The sequence below is a fragment of the Venturia canescens genome, chromosome 7, assembly GCF_019457755.1.
Source record: "Venturia canescens isolate UGA chromosome 7, ASM1945775v1, whole genome shotgun sequence".
NCBI classification, from domain to species: Eukaryota; Metazoa; Arthropoda; class Insecta; order Hymenoptera; family Ichneumonidae; genus Venturia; species Venturia canescens.
The window spans coordinates 8244013-8271744 of record NC_057427.1 but is presented as its reverse complement, the minus strand read 5'-3'; the positions used below and the strand labels follow the sequence as shown (position 1 = coordinate 8271744).

Here is a 27732-nt window from a genome sequence, read left to right as displayed (position 1 = left end):
ACACATGGAAAGAACACGAGTAGTGAAGGGAGCGGTAGCAAACATTAATGCTACCCCGCAGACCGCAGATGTTGCGCCAATTACAAACCTCACCTCCCCCTTGCCTTCGCCCCCTTTCGTGAGGTTCTCTTGAGGAGAAGAACCACGAGAGAGAAAGAGGGAGAGAGTAAGTTTGCTCACACGGCGTTTCGAGCATCAGCCCCATTTCTCCATGCTGCTACCGCACCGGATACGGACTTGTATATACCGTCGCATTGTTCGACGTGAAGTCATTGCCTCGCGTGACTGTATGAGACATTCCGAGCGAGGGAGACAAAGCTCCGACAAACTTGGATCGTTTCCTTTCATTTTTTCGCCTCATAAACAAACGTTTGACACGCCAATTTTTCCTGCGACTCCGATCGGACATACAAAAACGTGCAAACGCGTCGAATCGATGAGTTTTCAAAATGAATATAAAAAAATCCACGTGCACGTGTGCGTGCTCGTGTGTGCGTGTTCCATCCACTGAATTCCGACCGACCATAACTCTTGAACGACCTGGCCTACGGCACTGCAGTACCGCAGCGTAGCAAGCCAACGTGACCTCTTTAATTAGCATAATTTTTCTAACTGCTCTTCGAGTACGCCAATTGCGCAGTATTAACAGCAAAATATTGTGCGTCGTTATTCTTGTTTGGACTTTTTTTCGGTTCTAAACACGCTCACTCACATTGGACGGCTGCTCGATTTAATTAAACGAGCTCCTTCGTTCCGGTTATTCGTTCTTCCTTAGCATATTCATTCCGCTCATTCGAACACGGTTTTGGAAAAATATCCGGGGATTCGCAAGTCGATCGAATGATTCGATCGAAAACTCTAAAAAATTCTTCTTTCACATATAATCTGTCGAACAAAAACATTTTTCAAATAATTCTACGAAAAGATCAGAAAAACGAGAAAATCTTTGTTCGTTCCCTTCTCTCTATTATGAATACAGCCAACGTAATTGGCTTACAGAAAACCGACAATGAATGCTCCCCTCGAACTTTCTCGCGTCTCTACTATTGAAAAATGAAAAATTTTGCATCATTAATTTGTGAGTTTGGAAGGGAATGCTGAGATCGAAACCGATCAGTGAGTCGTTCGAGCTTCACTTTGAATGCTCCCTTGAACGAACGAGCTTAAGGTAGAACCCCTGTGCTTTAACATGGAAAGTCTTACCAACTGCGCGTGAATTTAGTTTCTGGTTTTCAATTTCCATGAAAAAACGACAATTGTGTACTTTTAGATGAAAAAATAACTATTTCAGCCAAATCGTTCCTAATTTAAGTGAAGAAAGCTTTTTGCTTTATATTTCAAAATATCAAACGCGTTTGCCTTGACAGCAGCAATGCAGCAACGAGAGTGCGTTGGTCGATGCGACGTTGTCGCGTTTGAAGCTGTGTCCGCCAGAAGAGAGAGACAAACTTCGTTTATCAATTTTCTCTTGCACATTGCAGATAAACGTTGAAATCACTGCAAATTTCGCTCACCTTGCCAGTTGGTTCGCATACGAGTGTACGTTTCATCAAAAACTGGCTTTATTAACAGTAGTTTTTCAATGTTTTTTGCGTTTTTTACACTTTTCCTCAAGACCCAATGAACTGATTAAATATTCTCAGAAACGGTATGTTCGCACCCGTTAAAATTTCGCGAGCAAATAGTTTGCCCACTCTCGATCGTTTCTGCCAATTATTTCCACAAAAATCCCTCTTTTTTCATACAACGTACGTTCCGCCTTAAAGATCATTAATTAAAATCGTCATTCTATGAAGCGTCGACATATTTATACACAAACTAGAATATGAAAGTCTATGCACATGTACATGCAAATGTAGATGGCGAGATACGTGAAGTAGCACACACGTGTGTTTGTCCGTGTACGCAAGTGTTGGAAGCAGTAGCTCCGCGGAGGCTGATATTATTCTTGGTTCTTCCTCTCGCGCTCGAGCATTATTAGTTCTGGCGTGTTAGCATACATGAAATATTGATGTAACAACCCCTACTCCACAGCTCCGTTCGTCCTCCTCTCTCTTGCTCTCCTTCCGGCTCTTTCTTTCTCTCTTTTGCCAGGAGATACGTCGAGGGTGGTGCACGCGGAGGGGAATGAAGCAAGGTGGTCGGAGGATATGCACCTCGACGTTATTCCTTCGTATCATCTGCACGAGCACGTAGAACAAGCGTTTGAAAAGAAAAGGTCCTCGAGCATTTAATTTAGCGAGTAACTCGGCGAAACTTGCGCCCTTCCGTTGGAGCAGTGCAGCCACTAATACGTTAGCGTCGCCACGACCTATGCGTGTGTATATTCAGTACATCAAGCCTTTCTCTTTTCTCTCTTCGCGGCGTAATTCTGCAGCAGTGCAGCATGGAGTCTCCGGATCCCCCTTCGCCCCCGGAGTGCGAACTTTCCGTCGTCGCCTGCTCGTGTCCTTTGGTTAACCCCCAGGACGCTGTCATAACCTCTGTACGTACGTACGTTATGAAACAGCAGGGAGGAAAGCCCATTGTCTTCGAACCGCACTCTTTAAATCGTTCCCCGTGTCCCAAATCCCGTGCGATCTTTTTATTCTCAACTTTTATTCTGGGGAGTCTCGATGCACGCACCGCTGCAGGCTTCCAACGGAAGGGAGGACGCTTCGCCAAATTGGGCTTGTCGTTGATGTCGCGGGGACGATGCTCATTTTTATGACGACACTGTTTAACGGTTTTTTGTATTTCTTGTTTGAAGCTGAATTTGGAAAATCAGGGAATCGTTTAACAAACGTTCGCTGGGTCTTCGTGTTTTGAATAAACGATCGAACTTTACCTTGCTTGGAGCCTTTGCTGTTGTGAAACGTCAACGAGCTGGGATTCCCATCCACCGAATTGTCCATTTCTGCTGTCTCCACCCAAGCTGGAAAAAAACATTTAATTTCACGCCCAATGAGCTCGTTCGTCGCGAAAAAACTCTTCGTTTTCTTTGATTACACGAAACGAACTTACGCTTCACAGCTTGATCGGTCGTCACCGGGCTCGGACTGGTGGTCGGCCGTTGGGATTCTGGAACAGGTAAATAGAACGGTGGATCAAACGATCGTTATCGAGGCAACATTTGCACGTAATTCGTAAATCGAGCCAAGTCCAAATCCTTAAGACAAACCTCCGCATTCGAAAGCCCACAAATTTATTTTCCCAAGTGCGAATCCCCGTTTTTGGAGAAATGAAAATCGCGTACAAAAATTCTGTAAATATATTCTGACGAAAAAGGACGAAGAGATATTAAGAATTAAGGAGATTCTTGAAGTAATAAAAGATTTCGTGCAGGACATATCTCTATAGAGGGACGCATACATTTGGAGAGGAAGCAGGGTCGGTTATGGATCGCGCCACCTGTTACTAACTTCACCCTCAAACGTATTAGCCACCGCAGAGAGCGTGCAAGGGGCGAAAGCCGAGGGAAGAGGACTGCACCAGAGAGGAAGGGAGAGAGAGAGAGAGAAAGGGAACGAGAGAGTGGACCGGAATCACCAGAGAGCAGGCCGCTACCAGCCCAACTACACACTCAACTCCCAGATCATATTTTACCCAAGGGTACACGCGTACCTTCCTTCAACCCCTCGCCCGCTCTTTTCTCTTTCTCTCTCTCGCTCCATCAGCCTCTCACCCTTTTACAGCTCCAAAAGCACTGACTACAGCACTGCCTTTTTCCTCCACCACAATCCCCTGTCTCGTGACCACTTTCTCTCGTCCCCTCTTCCTCTCACTTTCCCTCTCTTCTCGTCCCAGCTTCTCGCTCTCTCTCTCTCTCGACGAATGTACTTGAATAATTATTCCTAATTCCGTCATTCGTCCTCGTCCCGGTCACACTGCTGCTTCTCCACATACGAAGAGCCTGTCGCGAGATTTCGTACGATTTTCATCCCCATCCCTCTCCCCCTCCCCACAAATCGTCATACAGACTCCCCCATTTATCTCTCGACTTTGAATTTCAACGAGTCTCGCCGCCATACGCTCCTATACACAGTTATATTCTTCGTGGGTGGAGAAAAATATGTGGAAATCTAGTACACCGTTATGTGCAAGCACGAGCTCCGTTTTGTATATAAGCGTATTAATTTTCTATATATGCAGAGACGAATTTCCGAGTGGCGAACGGTCTCGCGCACATGGTTCGTCGAGCATTTAACGAGCCGCTCGAATCAACTCGGCACACTCTGCTGAGATCGATCTTGTACAATATGTCAGACAACTCTCATGTTAATATCAAGTCTTCGCTGCAACGTGGCTCAATGCTTTTCAACTTCCTTTCAAGTATTTACTGTGCTGCTGGAAATCGTATTCTTCCTATTTATTTTTTCAATTTTAACGTCCCTTTGACCGTCACTCTGCTTTATGCATTTTTATGTTTTTAGACCGAAGGGTACTTTGTGTTCGACCGGTCATGCGTTCCATTTATCGGTCAATTATCGGATGCCAGGTTTCGAAAATGAAGAAACGGAGACGAAGTCTTCGTCAATTTCAAATAATCGCCAATATTTTTTCCCAAGTTCATGAACACTCCCACAGAAAAAAGCTTCCAAATCGATCAGTTTATTTTTTTCCACACGTCGACTAACGAATTACCGTGTATCAGGAAACTATGCTCGTTGACGTGATCCATTCGGAATATCGAAGGTGAGTCGAAGGAACAAAAACAAAAGGAAAATTAGATGAAATAATTTTAGTGGAGGGTTTCCGTTTGCTGAATTATCTTCGAAATTTCATCACAGATTGATCAACCTACAATCACATTCTGCAACGTCTAGACTCGTATTCTCCCAGCATTGCAATATTCCAGGCTTCGGGAATCTCTGTAATTATAATCAGAAATTTAAACGAAAGTCAAAGGACAAGCATCGATCGTAACTGTTCACTCGTCTGAATGGAGGCCAATCAGTGACCGTAGAATTTCAAAGTTGGGAATCACGAGGACGCGCAGTTTCGTGTAAAATTTCCATGAAGTTAGAGTACAAACAAAAGTAATTCATCTCTTTGTTATTGCGTACAACGAGGGGCATAAAAATGTATTTAACCCAAAAGCAAGAGTGTCTTGACCGACGAGCACTCAGCCAATTTCCATGAAATATTAACTTGTTTCACCTTTCTCAGTGGAAACAAATCTATTTCTTCTTTATCTTCGTGCTCTCTGGGTAATTTATTCCTCTGAGAGTTTCCTGTATATATAAACTTCCAGGTAATTAACGAGTTGCCAGAAATAAATATTGCGGACTCTTGTTTCCAGGAATCGTGTTGCCTGGAATAATAAAATTGAAGAAAAAATATGGTCAATGTGGGAATGAGATTGGCTGGGAATACAAAACCTAAAAATCTGAACAGCGACTTTCGTTACGGGACTGACAAAAACATTTTCAAAGGGAGTAAAGAGCAACAAACGTCAAACTTCGTTAGTGTCAAGTGTAAAAAAAATTGTTGAAATAACGTTAAACATGGTAGGAAAATGACAAAAATTATGTTCAAACTTTGTCAACGTCGCAGTTTTTTTCATGGCGCGCTGGACGTTCCTTAATGGGCTGAATAATCGATGATCGAGATAAAAAGCTTTTTTTAACGGGACTGGAAACCGGAATATAATGAATGAGAGTCTCCATTGGAAATGGTAAAAAAAGAGAGCAAAGCACAGCCCGCGCAATATTGGATAAACAAAAAATGCTTCGTTGGTACTGTGAGCTGGAAAAAAAACACACGCCTTTTCCGTCCACTCGACCTGAATCGATTACCGATGAGATGTCATAATCGAGTAAATTGTAGACTGAGAGATTACCACTCGATTTTCCGATAGAAGCGCGGAGAGGAAAGCGAGTGAGCGAAAGGGGGAGAGAGAGAGAGAAAAAGATATCGAAAGATTTTCCTCTTTATGGGGGATTTCGTCGTCAACGATTCGCGGACGTGGGGGATGGCCACAGATATAAATAGACGAGTGAGGAAAATTCATTTATCACTTTTTCGCGTCACGAAGCGAAGGACGTGAGACAGAGAGAGAGAGAGAGAGAGAGAGAGAAAAATGTCTGCACTTGTGATGGGAAAGACGCCAGTGTATGGAGAAAATCAAGGATAAGAGTGAGAGAGGAGACGAAGAAGAGACAAAGCGAGGGCGAGGAAAGAAGGAGGAAAAGAGACGGACGGTGTGAGAAATGCGGGAACGAGAGAACGATAAGGGCGGAAGGAAGGGTTGAAAAGAGAGAGTGAGCGAGAGCAGGAGTCGCCATTTTGTTCAACTCGACTGAGTGGCAGCCAGTCCCGGAGAGTTTAGCCGGCGACTTTTCACTTTTGATTTATCGCGCTAACTTTTATTTCTCTCGGGATATATTAAAACCCGTTGTCCCGAGCATTTAACTTCAGTCTCTGATTGATGATTGGCTGTTTCAAATGTTCGCGTGCGCTTCGTGTTCGGCATGTATATACAAACATTAGCTTGCAATCTGGCTGTTTTAACGTTAGCCCCGATTCGTACGAGGAATTGCACGCGGGAAATTGACCGGAGATTGATTCTTTTATGTCCGTCGATAAATTAGTGACAGATTAAGTAGAATCCGCCTCTTTGAACGAACGAAAGTGTGAAAACATAGTCGCAGCTGACTGAAAATCGTCATCGCACTGCTCTCGACTTACAACGTTTTTGGAACAACGGCCAATCGACTCGAATTGAAATTTTCAGAGTCTTAAACTAATTATAACTCGTCATCAATTATGAGATGGAAAAGGAGAAGAAAAAACAAAATTCAAAGGTAAAAATGGATGGATCGATGTCCTCCCGTGTCTCTTGGAATCAATTAATTTCCTGTGGATATGTTTAGTCTTTGAGAGCGTCCCCAGAATCGGGACAGTCTAGTGGAAAGAGCTTGATGGGCAATTCAAACATGACTGGGCGTCCTAATTAGAATATTGTCCCGGTCTGGGCTTTCCAGTTGAACCAGCGTGTACAGTATCTTCCATCGGCTTTATACACTCCCTTTCTCCCGCTTTCTTTCTCTTCCTACTCTTCGCCTTTCTTCCCCCCTGTATTTTTATTTTCGTTTATTCGGTCTCTTTTTCTCGTGCGCCCTCGGTTTGATTCTTTGTCTCGTTTTACTTCCTCGGTCCCGGTGCTGGTTTGTTTGCATTTTGAAGCAAACAGCGGAGAGACTCGAGGAGGCGAAGGGAGTATACGTTTAAAGAGTGGAAGTAACAATCGTCTTTGAATCTTTTCTCCACGATCCTCAAATATTCTCTTACGACTACGGCGAAATTTCGAGGTATAAAAATTTAAATGAATTTAAATATCAATGGAGCATCATTCATTTCGGTGGGGACAAAAAACGCGAGGCTCTGATACCGATATTTTCGTTTTTCTTTCGCGATAACCTCGCCCAAAACGCGTTGCGCTAAATTCAGCTGAAAATAATGAATTATGAAAATAACTCGATTCGAAGTATCGAACGAAATATTAATACACTCGCGCGCACACTCCAGCGGAAAGAACGGTTCGGTTATTACCTGGAAAATTCACTCGGAATTGTGTCAGTGGATGATACGAATTAACGCTTCAGATTGAGCTAATGAAATAAACCTCCCAATTAATTCATCTCTCGACTGGCTCTGCCTTTTTCATGTATTCAAATCCCTCCCCGAGCTAGTGTTACGGATTATCGTTGGTTCTACGAAGCGAGCAGAATTCTTCGCATTTTCTTTCCGAGGATGCTGTCAAGATCCATTGATCTCAATAATCGTTATTTAAAAGACATTTTTGTGACGACACTGAAGTTTGCAACGTTGGAGTCCAACGAAATGAAGGAAAAAAAACATTTGTAATTCACCAATTTGTTTATTTCCCGAAGTATCGGTGCAGGTTGAAAAAATACAAATTGCAAATTCGACGGGGAATGAAATTGGAGAATTGCTAGAATTATTGGAGAGTTTTCTTTATCATTTCGTTGGACTCCAACGTTGCAAACTTCAGCGTCATTTTTTGTGTGTTGCTACGCGTCAATGTGAGCCTCGAAAAATTCGGAATCATTTTGACGGAAGAGCCCAGAAAGAAGAAAAAAATGGTCGTTGAATGCAAAAGGATTGAGGTTCGCTCGATTCGAAATTCCCAGCAGAATCAGCTTTCCACTTGGCCATTCTTTGACCTCACAATTTCCGTGTCCAACGGTTACCGAGCTTTTGGCCCCGCGTAGCCGTCGATTGTGCATTTCGTGATTTGGCGAAGCTGCTTAATTTTGATGTTTTCAGCATGAAAATTAGTCGAAAGTTTTCGCGAGTTTATTTTTCTCCTCGTTCGTCCCTCGCGCGTTTTTCGAATTTTCTTTCTCACATTTGTCGTCCGCTTCTCCTTCTCGTTGCTTCTCTCTGTTCCAGGCTTTACAGACGTGAAAAAAAGAGAGCTCTGGCAGAGGGAGGATTAGTATGCGGTGGTTGTCACACTCTCCCTTCTCACGTTTCATGCCCCTCTTCGATCTGCCATCTCCTGTCGTCGCTTTCTCTCTCTCTCTCTCTCTCTCTCCTCGCTCACTGTCTTCCTCGCCGGCACACACTCTCCGTTTTCACCGCATCCACCAGTAGCTTTAACTTCACCCGAAGCCACCCCACGGGCTCGCATTCTCCGTCTCTCCCACTGCGGCGCCTTTTCTCTCTCTCTCACGTATTCGTCTCATTCTTTCTCTCGGGAAACACGAGCCGAGCTAGACCGTTAATTTTCCATCTCGTGACTCCAATCAATCTTAGAGGCCCGTCAGTGCTGCCGGGCTCCTCACTCCTCTCTTTTATTCGTGTGCCCCTTCCTTACGCTCCTTCTTCTACGACGACGTTTCACACGTTCTTGCGGCCATCCAAGCTTTTCGCTCCGCGTCGCATGGCAATGGTGAGGACGAAAGCTGCGTGCACTTTTTCCTCATCCCCTCTGCCCCTGACGAGAAACTTTTGCATTCGACAAACCTTGCGATCGAGCTTTTCATTACTCGAAATTGAACGTCGAGAAGAGAACTTGCCTTGGATGTTTCCACCTTCGATAAAGCAGCTTATCAGCAATCACGAGCTTGTGAAATCATTTTTCAGTTTTTCCTCCTCCATTTCCCTCCCACCTTCCCACCATGAAAAACTGACGGATTTCGGATTCTCACTTTTTCCTTAAAGAAAAACAGCGAGAAAATTCAACAGTCGCGGATACGCGTACTTTGCCACGTTCCGAATGATTAACGATATCCAAAAGCCCGTCGACAGCGACCTTTTCCTGCTCCCGCGCGGAACATATCTCAAATACTGTTTTATCACAGTAATGAATCTCCTACGAATTTCAAGAATAAGGAACGTGCGGAGTACAAATGTACACGCGATGCGCCGTTGAGCGAACCGAGCTTCAGACTCCCTGGATATTTATCCGGAAGATTGAATTTTATGCAAACCCATGTACACGAATGTTTAAAAATACAGGTCGGAAGGATATTGGCTGAGAGAGAGAGAGAGAGAGAGGCGAACGGGCGGGCAAAGGAGCAGGGGGAGGACGAGGGAGTAAAATGCTCTCGTCGCTGTTTCAGACAGCAGCTCCGGGGCTTTGTGCGAGTTGTTTCCTCCTCGTTGTTGCGCCTCGTAGCTGACATTTCAGCCGGAGTAAAGTGCGTTTAGCGTTCGTGTAATCAATCTGTATAAATATATAAACGATCGTTAATGAGAGACACGAAGAAAGTGTACTTGGCATTGTATTATGCCAAAAGCACATTTTCAAGCAGATGCAGAAGGTTAAATTGAGGGAAGTATAGGAAAACCTCAAAGAACGTTCATCCACCGGCGCAATTCGTGCTCCAGTACCGTCCCAATAGTGAGCTACGTTCGAAAAGCGTATAACTGTAATAAAATGAGAGAAGGATAATGCCAATGGAAACGATCTCGAAGGAAGTCGTGTTTGCTTGCCGGCTTTCTGGCTCGAGATCTCTCGCTCCCGTCTCCTCATCTCCCTGTGTGCCGTGTGTGCCCCACCCTCTTTTTTCTTGATCGCGGGAGCAGCAGACAGGAGAAAGAAAAACGAAAACACACCCGCCGTTCCGGATAGAAAGAGCTTGATGGTAAGCTGAGCGCGTGAGTTGGCAACCTCTGGAAGTTTAATGAAAAATCGAAAGCTAATATACGCCGGTCGAAAGCTCCTCGTGTGAGTCTACGTGCTAGCCTGTGTCTACTTTTGTGTGTACGAGCCTCCGTGTATGTTACACGTTGTAGAGTGCCAGGAACAGCGCCAGCCGGAAGGCTAATCTGAATTCTGAGGATATTGCAGTCACATGTCAATCTTTCCTCTAATAATAGCTCTCTTGCTTGAACCTCCGGAGAGTGCGGGGCTTTGGGAGGATCCTGGCTCGCCTCTGCTCACGACACATTGCACACCGTGTGTATACGCACACGCGCACACATTTTACATTATTCCTTTTCATAAGACATGTGCACATTCGGTGAAACATTCGGTAAAACACAAAACGCATGATGGCCTGTTTCGTTGGCCACAATGCTCACTGAGCTTCGGGAACCTTCTCAACTCTCAAGGCTGCCTCAGGTCGAGAAGCTTCTTCTTTGATATCGACTCGAAATTGTCAGTTTGCTTCATCAACTTAGCAATTGATGGAAAATACTTCAATGGGACTCTTCTGCTCATGCGATATTTATATTCATTTATATCGGAGTGGATCTGTTGTTGACTGTTGAATTAAAGAAAGCCCATCTCCTCTCGCTCTTCAACGTATAATATTTCCAGTTTGTGTACAGAAATATTCGGCGAAGCATCTGTGGATTCAGCTTCAATGCCTAAGTATGCTCGGGGACGAAGTATTGACAGAATCCTCGAATACGAACCATTCTGGGCCAAATGAACTTTCATATCGAGCGTTATTTCTTTGAGGATTTTTTATTTTTAGATGTTTTTACTTTCAGGGCTTTTGTTCAGGGAGGGAAAATGAATGAGCGACGAGGCTTGAAGGAGGAGCGTTCGAAACGGTGGGGATTCGGTTTTTTTATGTTCGTAGAAATTCTAAAATAGGAAAAATCTTTTGTCGATTTTCGTTGCGGCTATTCCGATGAGGAGTGCCCTCGATCACGTGGTTTTAACTTGTGACGAAGCGTTTCACTGGAAGCACGAAAATGAAACTGGAGAAGCGTTGGGGGATCAGTCGGCGTGAAATGCCTCGTGTATTTGAACGTACTCAACATTAAATGGAAATGATGAACGACTGTGGAATGAAATATCAACATCGGAGACGCGTTTCGCAGTCTTGACAAGGAGTTCGGTCTCCTCGAGTCTCTTTCACTCCTCAGTTTTCGCAAATTCTCTCTCTCTCTCTCCGTTTCTTTTGGTTCCTCTCTCAATTACGAGAGAGCGAAATTCGCCCGGATGCTTGCAAGGTATTAATTAAGGGTCTGTAAACGCGAGTATATTAGTAGGGCTCACCGCGCGAGATGTTCTTAGGGTTTGCTTCGTCGAAGCTTCCCCGAAAATCAGAAAATTCTCGTGCCCTCGATTTTCAGTATTTGACGAACTTTTCTGCAATTCCTCCACATTTTATAATCTTCGTAACTTTGTTCGAACGCTTCGATTAAGGGGAGGAAAATAAAACGGGGCAGCCCAGAAAATGAATGACTCGATAAAACGAACGTCACTTTCGACGTGCTTTAATTACCGAGTACAAAGTCATTACTTCCGGAATATGATCACGATTCTGTTGCGTCATAAACGCGTGAAACTCGAGGAAGGAGGAAGAGTCGTGCCCGAGGAACTAATAAAATTTGATAATCAAGAAAATTGATAAAAATTTAGTGAGAGTCTCGACGCGGGGATAAAAGAATCGAAACTTTTTGCATTTGTATTAATACACAGTGTACGTGGGTATAAATAACGAATGAAGAGGAAATAAGACAGAGAGAGAGAGAGAGAGAGAGAGAGAGAGAGAGAGAGAGCCGGATACAATTTTCACTTTTCTTTTAGTTTTCGTTGGCTGCTGTTTCCCCCTCGAATTCGTGTGTCACGTTCTTCATTATAGTCTTTTTCATGCCTCTCTTTTTCCTTAGTTCTCGAGACTGAGAGCTCTCGCTTGTATAATTCATAGGATCGTCCGAGGTTACTTTTCCACCGGGAGGGAAAGAGAGAGGAAAAAAGCGAGAGAAGAGAGACGAAGCTCGGGCAGCAGGAGGGAGAAAAGTCTTCGAGGCGTATATACGAGTCCGTCTCGTCTCGACGTTGCCCTTTTCCACTCGCCTGGGGTTGGCTGGTTCGCGCACTCCAGGAGCATCTCAATGCTGACCGACCGCCAGATTAGCCCCCAGGAAATTGCCAAACTTCTTCGAACCGCGCCAGCAAAGTCGATTCTAAAAGTCGTTCTTCAAGCGTGCTCTTCCGTGCGCGCGAGAAAGAAAAGGACCACGCGAACCGGCGAGGGGTGAACTTGCACAGGGACGAGGGAAAGAACGAACGATAGTAAGAGAGAAAGGGAAAACGCAAAGAGAGACGGCTCGATAAGATACTTTTTGGTAGCAGATCTCACCCGGAAATCGCCCACGGCCACGTTTTCAAACGGTCTCGTAAATTAATGCGGGGTAATCTATAACTCTCCACCCCTTTTCAACCCTTTCCTCCCATTCCGCGCCCTCGATCGCGTTCCCGACCGTCGTTCCCTCCCGAGAAACACTCCGCTAAACAATCGTTCGTTGCACTTTGAATCGCTGCTCGTCATTGCAACTTTATAGCAGACAAGATTATTTTTCAACTTTTTCTTCTTTCGCATGACGCGGAGTATGATTTTTGGAATTCAGTGATAACAAAAATCGCCCAGAAAATGTGAGCTTCATGGGAAAACTCGCAGTTGTGCATCGTAGAAATGAATAAAAACTGAACCCCCACATCGATCTGTCCCAAAAAAATGTTCACATTATCTGAAATTGTTCGAACGTACGAGCGGACGACACGATCTTCATGGAAATTTCGCAGACGTAATAAAAAAAAGGGACGCGATCGCTCGTTGTTATTTGTGTCATGGGCAAGAACTTGCCAGGGGTTTGAGCCTTCGAAGCGTGTTTTTTGTCCCTCAAATGGGTTAAATATAACAGCTCGCACAGCAGGGCAGAGGAAGCAAGGCCTTAAGCCGGGCCTTCGAGCGGTTCGTATAATACATAAACGCTGCGCGAGAGAGAGTCTTTCGGGGTGGAGAGTTAATGAATAACGCTACGGCGGGGCGGGATGAGGCTAGCAGCGGGAGCAGCAAGTAATGGCAATGTCGCGGTCGGGACCGGATCTTTGTCACACCGGAAAAGGCACGTGTAGTACAGCGTCGTGTCACCCTCGAGCGTTCCTCATACAACCCTATACACGTATATTTCCATTTATGTGTATATACACGCAAGTAAATCTGTATATAGTGAGGGCTCTTTAATACCCACATCCATTAGAATTAAACGTTGCAAAATAATATTGTACATGCTGAGAGAGGGAGGAGCAAAAAGGAGGGGGGGGGGAAAGGAAAAATAAGTCACTCCGAGTGAAAGTGTATCCCCCATTGCGCGAGAACGAGAGTTCCAAAAGATTTTATCCAAATGAAAAAGCCATTCGCGTCGCTCCACCCTGCGTATTTTCTCAGAGACTTTTCCCCTTGCCCGCTACAATCCGCTTTGGATATTTAAGTTTTATTCCAACTGGTTTTTTCCTTCGCTTTTTTTTACGGTTTCGCGACGCTGGGCTCCCACGGAACGAACAACAAAAGCTCGTCCGGGCTTTTGAGCGCACAGACATGCATCCGGGAGTCCAAATGAAGAGGAGTGACGTGATGAATTAAAATCACCTCGCGTATAATTCAACGAGCTTATGTCAATATTCTTCACCGTTTATTTCCCTCTTGACTCTCGCACTTCTCGAGCTTTTATCTTCTCGAAAACGTACACAACTTTGTCTGCGTTTGAATAAATTTGCTCGAATTTAAGCAACGGTTTAACGAAATGCCCCCATTTTCGAAATAGCAAAAGCCCCGTCGGCTCTTCGACTTTCCTCGTCGCTCGAGCCCCCCGAACCTCGAAGCTCAACGCGCGGGCTCATCGTCGCTCGAAGCTCGTTAAAGCCCCTATACGCGCAATCGTATTCAATGAATTTAATTCGCCTCATCTATTTTGTCGCCCAATCATGAGTTTTTCGGGTACACTTTGACGAGTCTTCCAATCCAACCTGCCCTCGCAGACGTCTCGTTACCAAGGGCCGGGCAGCGAGCTGGATCTCGCAGAATCGAGCTTACCAAGGGCTCTGTCGCATTGGTAGTCTAGCGACGAAGGCCGCTGCACGCTGTGAAAGTTAAACAGCTCTGTTCGCGTCGTACACGCTCCCGGGTAACCTGGCCTCAACATGTTGCCTAACCATCGCCTTCCCTCGTACATGTGTACGCGCATAACCTGCTCGCTCCGAGTATATCTCTATGATAGGCAAGAATGTACATGTACATTGTACATGTAGAAGAGTATTGTGGTCTCAAAACTGTGGGATCGTCGTGAAAGTAAAAGACTTTCCAAAAGTCCACACGAGTTTGAACATTCGGCCAAACTTTTGCTTCCCGTGTATATATATATACAGAGCGTACGAGCGACGGCTCGATTTACCTGTAAAACGCCAAAGTCAACGTGGAAAAGTAAAGAATTTTTTGCACTTGATGCCTCCCCATTTCTGAAAGCCACGCTCATGCTATTCCGAAAAGTTTTGTTTCGTACTTTTCTTGTCTTGCTCCCCGGAAATGGAGACAAAAAGTAAGCAAAACAGTAGTAGCTTCTTGCGTTATCGGCTCTCGTTACGGTCGCACAGGTGACTGTCGTTCCAGCCAGCCCTGATAAACGTCATTTGGAGACTTTTCTAGAATTATCAATTACGATGTTGGCGGAAGATTATTTTGGTTTTTTGTCTTTGCGTGCTTGTCGGAGACGAGCTTTCGGTGGTTGGAAGGATTTTTAATGTCTGGGGACACTGAACGAGACACTCGTGATTTTTAAAAGATATTTTCGTTCCTTATTTCAGGGCTGGAGACTTCATGATTTTTCAATCATTATTAAATTCGAGCGGATCCGCTCCGATCGAGGAAGACGTCGTCGAGCGGAACGCTGAAAAGAAGAAATTCGGTGATTCGTTTGAAAAAAATGGAAATTTTTCGTCCAATGGGACAACCGAGGGGCTCGGAGCCACCCAATAAATTTTCAAATAACAGTAAAAACTTAATCGCATCCGACACTAAATTTTCACTGTTAAAAAATGAAAGGTGTCACGTCTCCTAAAAATCTCGGTAATTTATTCCCCAGTCGAGCATAAAAAACTTTTTATTCTTGGCAATGAGAATTTAACGAAATTACACGAGAATTCATAACGTACGATTTGAGGAGCGAGACTTTCTCAATAATGATTCCTCCGACTTTCTCACAGTTTCCCCCCCCCCCCCCCCCCCATTGTCGTGAGATCTCATGGAATGTGATAAAGATGGGAAAGAAAGAGGGGCGAACAAAAATTGAGTGATTGACTTGTTCGAGGCAGTAAATCCCGTGCTCTGTGTGCCACTGATTGAAAGAACGGCTTTCACGGTCCAGCAAAAGAAGAGGAAGAAACTAATGTTCGGAAAAGTCTCCCTTTTCTTCGCACCCTGGGCCCCCCTTTATTTCTCCTGCTTTATCGTGTCCTTTACCGAGCTTCTATATACCTGACAGCATCGATCTTTGCCCCCTTCCCATGCAGAGACGTTTTTCTCATTTGGCCAAGAAAAAAACAAACTTCAACAAAACCTCGCGAGCGAGGAAGGGAGCAGAGCGACGAGAAGGAATTGAATATAAGAATCGGGGAAAAGGGGGAGTGCAGGAACAAAAACGTGGTGAGGAAAGATCGAAATGGCATGGAAAAAATGATGGGAAAAGAGTGATGTGTGCGGGATGAAAAAAATCTCCTGTCACGTGTCACTGCGTGAATTAAAACCTTTTTCTCTCCTTTTATTTCTCTTCCTAATCTTCCTAGTAGAAGCGGATCTCATAACGCGACGTTGGAGAAATGAAATTCCGCCGTCGTAAGGCGAAGCCCCGCGTCAAGCGGCGACGGTTCATCCGCCGAGTGCATGCGCAGTATTTTTGTCTTGCTATTTTTTAGCAAGACCAATGAATTACGAAAAAATATGTGAAGTTTGGAGTAGCGGTGAAAAATTGAGTTAGTACGGCTCCATGCGAGCAGCGATGGAATGAAATTCCGCAGAACCGACGCTGCGCATTGTGTGTGTGTGTGTGTGTGTGTGTCGTAGTTCCATTATGAGTGAATCCAGATTCCAACGTTCAATCACATTCGTATAAACTCGAAGTTCCCTTCGTACGAATCAATAATATCTGTCCGGAGGAGAATTAATGCGGAATTGATTGGATTCCTTCGAAGTATCGAATTATTAAGTGAATAGTTTGCACTCGACGAAACGTCTTTTATTCCACCGTTGCTCAAGCCACGAGGCGCACTGGAGTAACAACGACAGAGAATATTTCGCTGGATCGTTAATCGAAAATAATACACTCGATACATACATAAAAGTGTACACAGAGATTCCTGACTTCTCGGTTTCCCTTTGCCTCGTGCGATGTTCTCTCGACAAAGAGGCTCCGATGAGAGTGTGCCTCCAAAGGAAATATCAAGAAACAGAGGCACTTTAGCCTTTAGGTGGTCCTTAATAATAAATTCATATCTCGACGACCCCCCTGACTGTGGTTATATTCGCCCTCTTACCAATTTCTTGCCCATCTTCTCTCTCTCTCTCTCGATTGGAGTCTCGTGTCATCTTTTTCTCCCTCCTCTCTCGCTTTCTGTTTTAACCTTTGACCCTCCTCCTTCATCGTGTCTCTTGATCCCTCTCGCGCTCTCTTTATTTTTTAGACTTTCTTCTTCCCTCGTTTCTCCTGCTCCGGACGCAAAGCAGCCCCCGTTCCCGTGGCTACAAATCTCTTTTTTATGCCGCTTAATAAAACTCGTCTGACATATCTCCGACTGCTACCACTTAATTTTGGTGGGAGCGAGAGAAAAGGAGGCGCGCAGGAGCGAGCGAGAGACGGGGGAGGAAAAAATTCTCGAGTATTCCGTGGGCTCGAGTTGGCAGTCTCGGTCTCGCTCAGCCTCACGCGATTCCACTGTCTTCGGGTGCCCTCTTTCCTCCTTCGTGTCCCCCGATCGACCCTCTCTTCCGCTCCGCCGGCTCACTTCTCCGGGCGGGAGCGAGAGGAGAGCGTGGTGACGCTCGCAACGCCGCCGGGTTGCGGAAGGACGAGGAGCGTCGAGGGGCGCGCGATTGGGAGAGAGAGAATCGTGATTGTTGAATGAACCAGAGCGGGATGTCCGATGGAAACGAGGCTGCGATTCGGGCGGCTTGCGGCGACAGAGGGAACGAAGGTCGAGGCTCGGGGAGGGATTTTCATTCGGTTTCTTCTTTTCTACATCTTTCGAGCCACTTTACCCTCTTGGCGCATCACGAGAGCGTCCTCCACGAGGAACTGGGACTTGTCCCATCCTTGCCCCGCACGCTCGTTTTCCCCCCCCCCCCCCCCTTTTTTCCTTCCGGCTCTCGCTCTTTCTCGTTATGTCATTCGCCTGTGGCGTGTAGACGGTCTCGTCTCTCGGTTACCTTCAACGAATGCAAGTCACGTGGCAGAAAAGATCACTACGGGAGGAGAACTGATCCTCGCGAAAGGAGAAAATAAAAGAAATAAAAGATAGAGAGCCAAGTTTGACGTGGGAGGCGAATAGAAAGAGGGAGAGGCAGGAAGGGGGCGGTTTACAGTCACGTCGAGTGTCCCAAAGGGAGACATACTGCGCGCCCTTATTCGAATTCACTACGTGCGAGATCCAAAGCACCGACAAAAAAAACTTTCCTGGATCACAGTGATCTAATTTCTCGACTTATCACAAATTTTCCTCGAGCTGATGATCATTTAGTGAGAATCGAGCAATTTTTATTTTCGCGTAACTGCGCTGTTTTTTCTAATTCTACTGAAAAATCGACTCAACGACCCGACAATTTTCTCTTTTCGCAAGTACTCGCTGAGACTAATAAAAGACCCGTTAGGGATCCGGTTGAACGTGGGTCGGAAGAGGGAGAATAAAAAGTATCGAACCATCCGTCAAAAGGCTCCCGGAGGCTGAGAAAACTTCACAACGAATAGTGACCACTTTTTCGCTTAATGCGTATTCTTCCGTCGGAGGACGAGGTTTACGCGTTTTTTAATTACCCTCGAAAACCAGTTTAATGCCCGGCTAATTGTAGTAGGCTCTTAAAAAAGTAAAAAGGAAAATGAACGTCTTATCTGCGGGGAACTCGACTGGGAGGGAATGAATAATTGAAGAAAATGTAAAACGCTCTAAATGAGAAACGAGCTTTTCCAAGTGTTCGAACAATTCATTGATCCCGTGGAATTAAAATCGTAATTACAAATGATTTCGGCGGTACAGAGAGTTCCATGTAAAATGCCTCCATCAACGTGCCAGGGCCGATAAAAAAGTTGACAGAAATTTGGAACTTCGTTCCTCATCTTTGTTGAACGATTAGACCGACTATTTCGAAAATCGTAACCGCATCGCGCAAACGGAGCGTCGGGAGGGCCGGATAAGTCGAATTTCGAGCATTTCGAGGAACATTCTCGAAAAATAAATGTGTTTCCAGCCCTCCTTCTCCTGCCTCGCTTTGTTCGCATTCGTAACGATTTCGCGTGCGGTATGAGCCCGGATGTTCCAGTTTCCCCGCGAGATTTCCCGTTAAATCTCGTAGGCGAGCCACGCCGAGTTATATTCAAATTCCAATCGGGGGAGATCGCCCCCTGAATTTACGACACTTGTCCTTCCGTGTGGCGCACATACGCGAATACGTATATACGAATTTACACCGAAGCTACATGTACAGCCACGCAAATAGGAGCCGGGGAGCGTTCTTCGTCGGTCTCGCGTGAGATAAAGAGGAAACGATTCTCGTCAGTTTCCCCGCCTCCTTCTTTCTCTCTCCCTCATTTTCTTTCTTTCTTTTCACATTATGTATATATTTCGTGGCCTCAAGCGTTCGGGGATAACGTCGAGCCTTTACCTGTCTCACTCGAGCTCTTTTATCTCACTTTAGCACCTTTATATACGTACAAGTACGTCTCGCGAAACTTTTATGCTAAACGCTCGCTTCATTTGAATGTCGCTAATGCGAAAAACCGATGCATGCTAATGGAGGACGACCGTCGGCGACTCTGCCGACTGCTTTACACTTATATTTCTATATACATGGTTTTTTTGTTCGTGTGCCCAAATGCTTCGATGCGCATGTGTACGTGAACGCTTCTCTATGTATTCTGACTGAGAGCCAACCATTTCTCTGCACCCCTTCGTGTCATATGCATACGTTACGACCGCTCGTATTAACCTCTCGTCTCGTTTCGTCTCTCTCGCTCCATTTCTGCTTTGGTATCTCTCTCTTTCTTGGGCCCCCTTATTCGGACAATTTTCGACGATTTCATTGCTCACGGTGCTCATTAACGAGGAAAAATTCATGGATTTGCTAGCGGGGACAACAGCATCGAAAAAACGTATAATTACCTTCTTCAAATGACAATTTATGTGGGGTTCTTTGTGCACGGGATTGGGCATTGAATGAAAGAAGATATTTTGGGGAGACGGGAAAGGAAGAGCGTCGAAATGTTATTGGAAGTTTTGCTCGAGCGTACGCTATTATCGTTGCTATTTTCAAACGAATTTTTTGCTTTTCGTTAGTAGTTGTATTTGAAAGAATTTTCTCACCGTATAATCGAATCGTGCTCTCCATACTGCCGCGTGGATTTTTCGCCACGCATTTATAGCTCCCGTAATCTTGCATCTGAAAAAGAAACAATGAATCGTTATGAATAAATGGTACTTCAGTGTCCAAATGATGAACGTAGTTCGTTCATCGCAGCCCGGAAATACGGAAAGTATTTTTTGTCTCTCCGATTTTAATTCCGATCCAATAAATGTAGAATGAAAATTCTACTTCGTTTCGGATATGATGAAATCGCAGCTACTCGGCTAAGGGGCAGATCAAATTCTCTGAGTTTGGAATAAAATACGAAATCGAAGTTCGAGCTCTTCCACGGAAGAATCTCGTTGGAGAAATGGAACGACGGAATTCCCGTTGGTTCAGCAGCAGCCAAAAGGTGCCGCAGACGAAAAAATGCGAATATCAAATCCCCCCAAAATAACGTAACAGGTCGATGAAAACGATGAAACTCTTTAGGAAAAGGCCAAATGAAGTTGAATCCGCCCATTCGAGTGTCGTTTATTAAATTTTGTTACGTCCGCCATCGGCGAACTGCATGGCAGCGAAAATGCTTTCGAGCTGTACGCAGACTTTCGTCCGAAAACTTGTCGCTGCTAGCGTACGCTACAGCATGACGTACGCTGGTGGTGGTGAATGAGTGACAAGGGTCAGACGAATGGCTCGTTAAAAATTGCAGGTCAATGAGCGCGATGGACTGGCTCGCATCGTAATACATCCGAATTTCTTTTGTTATTTTTTTTTTCGTTTTTTATTTGTTTGTAAAATCGATACGTCACTTCGCAACGTTGAAGCTTGCATTCCGAAGGATTATGTCGAGCTTTCGTCGTGCGCATTTCGCTTGACAACTTCAGTGATATTGGAAAAAAACTCGTTGGTGCTGGATACCCTTAATGAGAATACGGACAAAAGGATCTGAGCGTATTAGGGCGAGCGCGCACCATTGACCACAAATTTCTATGGGCTCGGATGAAAAAGGGGAACATAAATATCTATAAAATATCTGTTCGAATCGTAGCATCAACTTATGAAACGTACCGTGATGTTGTATATCGTCAAAGCCATGTTTATTTTGTACGATGGCTTTCCTACTGTTAAAGTAGTTTTGTACTTTGCACTGTCGGTTATCATCGGCCCCTTGTCGCTCCGCTTCCAAAAATTAAGCGACGTCGGATGTGCCTCGGTGTGACATTCCAAAACCACTGAAAAACCCAACGGCGCACCGACCAATTGATGGGGAATCGAGAGCATTGGTGGAACTGCAACACAAATATCAAGGGGATGAAGATGGTCGATTGTTCTTTGAGTTTTCTATTATGCTGCTGTGCGAAAAATTCGGAAATCAAAATTGGCCAGAATGCTGACAGTTTGGTGAGAATTTTTGAAAAATTTTCCGCAAATATTACGAGATTGTCAATCGAAATTCTTCACTTTTTCGCTCTCAATATACTGGATAAAATGATTTCAGTAAAAGCAGAGAAATCGTGACCGATCATTTGCAGGCAAATGGCCACAAATGATGGAAATTTTTTTTCATTGTTCATCCGTAAATCAACTTTTTCCACTGGCTTTTTTTAACCCGGGATAATTGAAAATTTCCTACCCATTAAAATATGAGAACGGTATCACAATTTCAATAATTTCGGGGCTCGAATTTCGGAGTATTTCGAAGTGAAATACGAGGCTCGAATGTGCAGGCGAATAGAATGATTCACTTCTGAATAATCGAAACCTCTATTGAATACCAATAAATACATTAACGTTGGTTACTTGCACTGGCGATAATATCGTTCGCTACTTTCCACATTTCGTCAGCACTCGAACAGTGAAAATTGGTTTTTATGCTATGGAGAACAATGGAAAAAATGCACTAACTTATTTGATCGAACGTAGAATTTTTTCCGGCTCCGAATGACGATTGTTCGGTACCTCGATCGCCAGGAACAGAATCCTAAAGATTTTTCATCTCTACAAATATTTCGAGTGAGAAAACTAAATTCGAGAAGTTTCGTAGTGCAGTACAGCTCGAGGGGATTGTGGCCGTGGTTGAAAAATGGGGAAGGGAGACGGGTAAGGGTGAATTCAGTAGCTTCTTAAAATGCAAAACATTCCGTCCGAAAAAGCCGGAGAAGAGTTTTGTCAAAGGTGCGTGGCGTGCAAAAGAATGAAGTGGGAAAGTGGGGAGGCGAATGGAAAGAGGGAACTTCCCCCGCGGCTTCGGCTCCATATTGGAAGGAAGAGGCACAAGAGACTACTTCGATAGAGGCTCACGACCCTCTCACGTTTCGTTTCTATCTTGCTTCTTTACACCTTCGGTAATCCCTCTTTTTACGTAACCGAGGGACCGGGCGAGAGCCAGGTACGCGGCTTTTTCGTCGTTTAGGAAATGAGCGCGAAAGGGACGGAGAAGCAAAGATACGGAGAAAAGCGGCGGCGGGAGGAGGATGGGACTGGACAAACTATCGCACGAATGCCCTAATATACCTCGCCCATTCCCTCACCGGAAGACAGATAGATCGTCGTTAATTCCGGGCTAAAAGGAAGACCGAGCCCGGCACCAGGAATCGAAAGCCTCCAATGTACAGCATCCCTTTTCCGTATTCCACTACATTTTCCGTGCAGCTGCGCCGGGCCTCTTTTTCCACTATTTTTCCCATATTCCTTTCGATTTTCCTCGCCTCGAATTTCGCGCTGCTTTTCACACGTTCATTCTTCATTCAGAGTCTCCCTGCGTGCAAGCGGAAAGGCGAAGGAGAGGGAGGAAAGGGACTCCGCGAACCAGAGATAAACCTCTTCCGCGGGAGAATTTTGCAATATGAAAAACGAGTGGGATGTATTCAAAATTCCACAAGGATAAATCGAACGCGAAGTGTTTTCTTCCACTGTCCTTGAGAACGTCGACGTCTCAAAGGCTCCTCTCCAAATATCAAAATGTCAAAATCTAATCAGAAAACTTGTCGCGAGCCCGGAACATTGACGACCGATTAATTGAAATTTCGATATTGTTAGCTAAACCGTTCCAAAAAACTTTGCCGGTGTTTCGTGATACAAGAAAGTTCGAGAGGGAACCAATTGCGAGGGCACACAGCTTCCGGTTATTCGAAAATCCCTAGAAACGTGGGCAAAAGCTCGGAGCTTCCGAACTCTCATAATTGACAGCAGAGACTCGTCGTTCGGGATAAAGTTTTCATATTGCGGGTACACAGGTTGGCTTCCACGGAAAAATTCAAAGGAGAGCTTCGCCCTGCTACATTTGTCCCAAAATACACACACGCGCACGCGCGCACGTGCACATGAACGCGTGCTTTGACAATGTAGCAAACTAACATTTACCAGATTCTATAGTAATAGTGAGGGGCTCGCTATATTGTGCTCGGAACGACATCACGTTTCCGTCGAGAGTTTCCCACTTGGCGATGAGAGGGGGGGTTCCGGCGAGGCTGGGCCGCGCCGACGGCAAAAGGCTTAAATATTAGCGTGGAAGGAACTGGCAGAATGTAAACGTCGAGCACACCGCAAACGCCATAGAACGAGGAAGGCGATGGCAGTTACGTCGTACCAGGCTGAGCGAGCGAGGGATGGAATATCCGAGAGCGAGCATATTGTGCGCGGAGGAATAATGTAGAGGGTTTGAGAAGGTACGGCGAAGGAGAGAAGCCGAGCGACAGGGAGAGACTGCCTCGTCGAATATAAACGGATTCAGGTGGAAGTCAAACATCAATGGACCAAGGTAGGTCCAAGTTCCGAGTGAAAGTCCTTCCTCTCGTTTTCTCCTGACTTCCGGGTGCGACTCCTCCTCCTTCCGGCTCTGCAAACAGCCTTCTTTCTTGCCCGGGCTTCCGTCCTCCGCGCTGCGTCATTTCGCCGGACTCCACCTGATGTTGAGGACCGCCCTGGAGCAGGTCCGGTGAGCAAGAAGCTACCGAGGTTTGAAGTTACGAGGAATGTACGTGGATGCGGAGCTCGTTAAGCACCGATGTCTTCGTAGAGAGTGGAGACTCGTCAGTTTGCTTTGTGCGGGGGGAGCTTAAAAAAGAGGGTCTGCGCCGACCCAATCAATTTGCTTCCAGTAACAAGTTCATTCTCTCTTCGTCGAATTTTCCTTCGGACGACCCAAAGTCGGGGAACGCCGGCCATCCTTCGAAGCAGTTTCGAACTGACTCCTCGTTTTCGCATCTACAAGAACTCGTACAAAATCGCAGCAGAGTATAAATACACTGGCTTTTTAATAATTCATCGAAACGCAACGTGGCGCGAAGCGCTTTCGACCTCCAACTCTCCGAGCTCCAATACCATCGCTTCCTCCATACTTCTATCCTCCCATGAAAAACCTCTAACCACGAACCACCTGAAAAAGCGCAATTGGCCAAAGACCCGCCATCCTGGGATCAAGAGGTTCCGCGCTTTCCTCGGGGGAGTCGGATGAACGGGTCGAAGACAAGCCCGACAACGAGCGGTTAGAACAGTTTCACGGATTCGTACACGGGAATAGCCACCCCTGCGGTTCGCTGTGTGTGTATAGACACACCGAATCTTTAGCCTGTAGAACATAGTGTAGCGGCGATGGTAGGTGTAATGTACTACATCATCCTATAATGTACTCTGACTTGGTTGAAGAGAGTCGGCCAAGCGAGGTGGGTACAGTGGGTTGAGACGATCCCGAATTCAGCTGCTCTTCGCTCACTTCGTTTCTTGGTGCTTTTACCCCGGGCTCGGGCGTGCTCCATCCCAGGCCGAGATCTCGCTCGTGTACATCACGGAGGCTTAAACTTCCATACAGCGTTTCCTGTCTCTCTGGCCCGTTTGGCTTGACTCTCGCCTCGCTGGTCGCTCTTTCCCGTGGAATTTTAATCTCATTCCTTGGCTTGTACCTGGGAATCCCGCGAGTGAGCCTCGCCGAGATTTATTAACCACGAGCACGCGCTTGTATATTTATAGATCGTCGAGCTTTGTCGGTTGGGACTACGCTTCTATGCGCCCTGCACATAACTACCGGTGCAACAATAGAAAAAAGACCCTCGTGACTGCACGTGTCCTCCAAATAATCCTGTAAAAGCGCTCCCCGGCCCCTCTGCTTTTTGCGGAGTCGAAGAAAAACGTGGCAATTTGACGCCCGAGGAAGAGCGACGGGCGAACGAGCCTGGGGCGCCAGGATGTGAGTTGAGCTGCGCTCAATCCAGCTGGCAATTCACCTAACCGGAAACTTCCGGTTTCTATTTTTCTCTTTGCCCAACAATCTTTGTATGTTTACGCAGCTGAAAAGTTTCGGGTGCTCTGGAGTTTTTTCGCTCACGCTTTCCACACGACCAGCTTGACCTTGACCTTCGTTGGGCTTCATCAGCGTCCGGACACCGGCCCGAACTCTCGGTTTGCACATCCCCCAGGGTGCGAGCACCAGGACCCTTTCTTCCGGAGCTCCGTAGCGTGCCTCGCTCCGCCTAGACTCTCGGGTTCATGCAGCATCCCCGCAGGCGTTGCGGTCCTGTTACACGGTCAAGCTGCTCTAGCAATCCGCCCGGCAAACACGTCCAAGTAACTTCTCGTTGTACTTTCCGAGACCTTGCATCTCCTGGTCCACCATTCGGCAATGATACTCGATACCTCGTTCCCAGCATCCATAATACCGTTTGCTCTTGTGCGCTCATCAACTCCAGAACGCTCCGGTTCCCAACGTGATGAAGCCTGAAACTTCCGCATCGTGTACTGCGACTATGAAACCTTGCAATTATCATTACTCGTCCTGTGTTTACAGAGTTTGAGCTAAACCGGGCTGGAAATGTAGGGCACGATCGCTGACAGCCTCCACAAAAGACTTACTAATTAATGGTGCCCATGAGCGCAGGATTTCGTAGCACGAAATCACGATTAGGGTGCAATTGGCCGACATACTGGATCGCGAAACATTATTTTCAACTGGAACAATTGATTTTATTAGAACTGCCCGAGAATCATGGGCTCATAAAGTATGCAGAGCCCTCCATCACATGCGCCAGGGTAACGAAGTCATAAAATTATCATGGGCCCACACACGGAGAACGCCATTGGCAATGGCACACAAGGAGAAATATTCCGCAAATAGTAACGTCGATTAGCGGAGAAATTATCGCCAGGAAATCACGATTAGCTTTTCATAAACTGTTCCAGGCAACCGGATGTGCCAGGGCATTTTGAGCTTCGGCCTTCCACAGGACGGGTGAGTGGTTCATAAACTATGCAGAATTTCAGCGCTAATAATTCCTACGTCCAGATCTCCTGCGGTCGTATTAGCCACGATCATTTGAAGAGACCCCCCGGCAGTGTCATAACGAGTAGTAATCCCTTTCTCAGTATCATCGCAAGTGCTTAATTCCAGAATTTGACGACGCAGTGAGTGAAAAATTCTAGTATATCCGGACAAAACTCACGAGACATTTTCCCTAATGATCTTACGTCTCTGGGTGGCTCGTGAATTAGGTGAGGACGAAAGAGCGGATGGGGTGAAGATTCGTGTCTTCACTTGTAAGTGAGCCGTAACCCGAGTATAATGACTCCTCTAGTCGCTCGTCGTTGCCTCGGAGAGAGAGCCCCTTGAACTCGCATCACTCTCCGCTCGTGCGGCTCCTCTTCCGCAGCTTCGATCTTTCCTTATGTACGTGTGCATCCCTACAGATCTATAGTGACGAAGGTAACGAGAGTGAGAGGAGTTTAAGGGGTTGGGAGTAGCGAGCTTGAGCCAGTCTCTCTCTCTCATTGAACCCCTGTTATACGAGCTCCTCGCGAACGCCTTTTCGCGCTCTTGGGTTATTCCCTCGTCGTAGCAAGAGCTCGAGACATTCGGTTTGTCGTTCCTTCATCGTATACGCGCACGCACACCTGCCAACGTCCTCACACACGTAATAATAATGCATCCGCGAAATTCGCGTGTACAAACTCACTACGTTCCCGTCTACGAGAAACCTTTCACTGAAGAGTCTCGCGAGCGCGCGTGTGTCACGTGTAAACTTGGAGCGTGTTCAAAGACTCGTACCTTCAGTATTGTGCTGGTGTATATTATGCATGTGTTAAGCAAGAATCGAGTATGTTTATGGCATACTTCTCAATTGTAAAGGAGTCTGTTAATAATTACACAACGACCGGAATAGTTTCATGTTCTTCGAGTGGGCTCCTGTTTTAAAAAGTCAAATAAATCGAGATTTCGGGAATGCTTTTGGATAGAAGGGCATAACTCGGCGTAGCGAACTTTTCGGTACGGTTTCAAGGATATTTCAAGAGTACGAAAACACTTTTTTCATGTGAGAAATACTAATTTTAACTTGGTGTCAATGTCGAAGTTTCTCAGCTGCGTACAATGTGGAAATGGTAATTACTGTCTGCAACGAAAATTCGAAATTTTTTTTCCATTTTCGTATATTTTGCTTCCACGTGAACCCATAAAAACCCGAAAACGCTTTGATGCGGACAAATACTTGAGGCGGTTCATGCTTCATTTTCTCCATCGATTCGTCAATCAAGTTCGTAATTCCGACTCAATTAGGTACATTGTCACCTCTCGATAATACCATTGCCCTTAACTTTTGATTCTCCAATGATTTTCATTGGCATTATTAGCTTCATTGGAAGGAGATTGAATGCTTCTTCAGCCATGGAATGTTTAATGAAAACGATACGTCTGATGTCTGACACAAGACAGTGCTGCACGTCCCAAGCACATTACTCAAGAGTCGCTTGAATGTCACAGACAAGGCAATGTGCTGTGTGTGTATACACATATTTCTTCGTATTGGAGCCTCGATGATACGAGATCGAATATCCCTTGATACAGTATCAATTGTCTTGTCTCGAGTTACTATTGACTTCATTAAACGTCCTGAGCTCGCACAGTACGCTTTCCAAATTGAAATTGGATATAATTGATTGCAGTACG

At 45.6% G+C, this 27732-nt stretch overlaps 1 protein-coding gene across 3 annotated transcripts in view; it reads right to left on the bottom strand.

Moving 5' to 3' along the window:
* LOC122413646 (lachesin-like) overlaps positions 1-27732 on the bottom strand; it is a 259378-nt gene that overhangs the window by 15722 nt on the left and 215924 nt on the right. For all 3 annotated transcript variants that reach the window (XM_043424135.1, XM_043424136.1, XM_043424134.1), the window contains exons 6-9: positions 20868-21088; positions 19817-19892; positions 3004-3060; positions 2828-2914 (exon numbers count right to left, since the gene is read on the bottom strand). In XM_043424135.1, coding sequence (XP_043280070.1) covers positions 2828-2914; positions 3004-3060; positions 19817-19892; positions 20868-21088 — 441 coding nt within the window. The remainder of the gene's footprint in view (positions 1-2827; positions 2915-3003; positions 3061-19816; positions 19893-20867; positions 21089-27732) is intronic.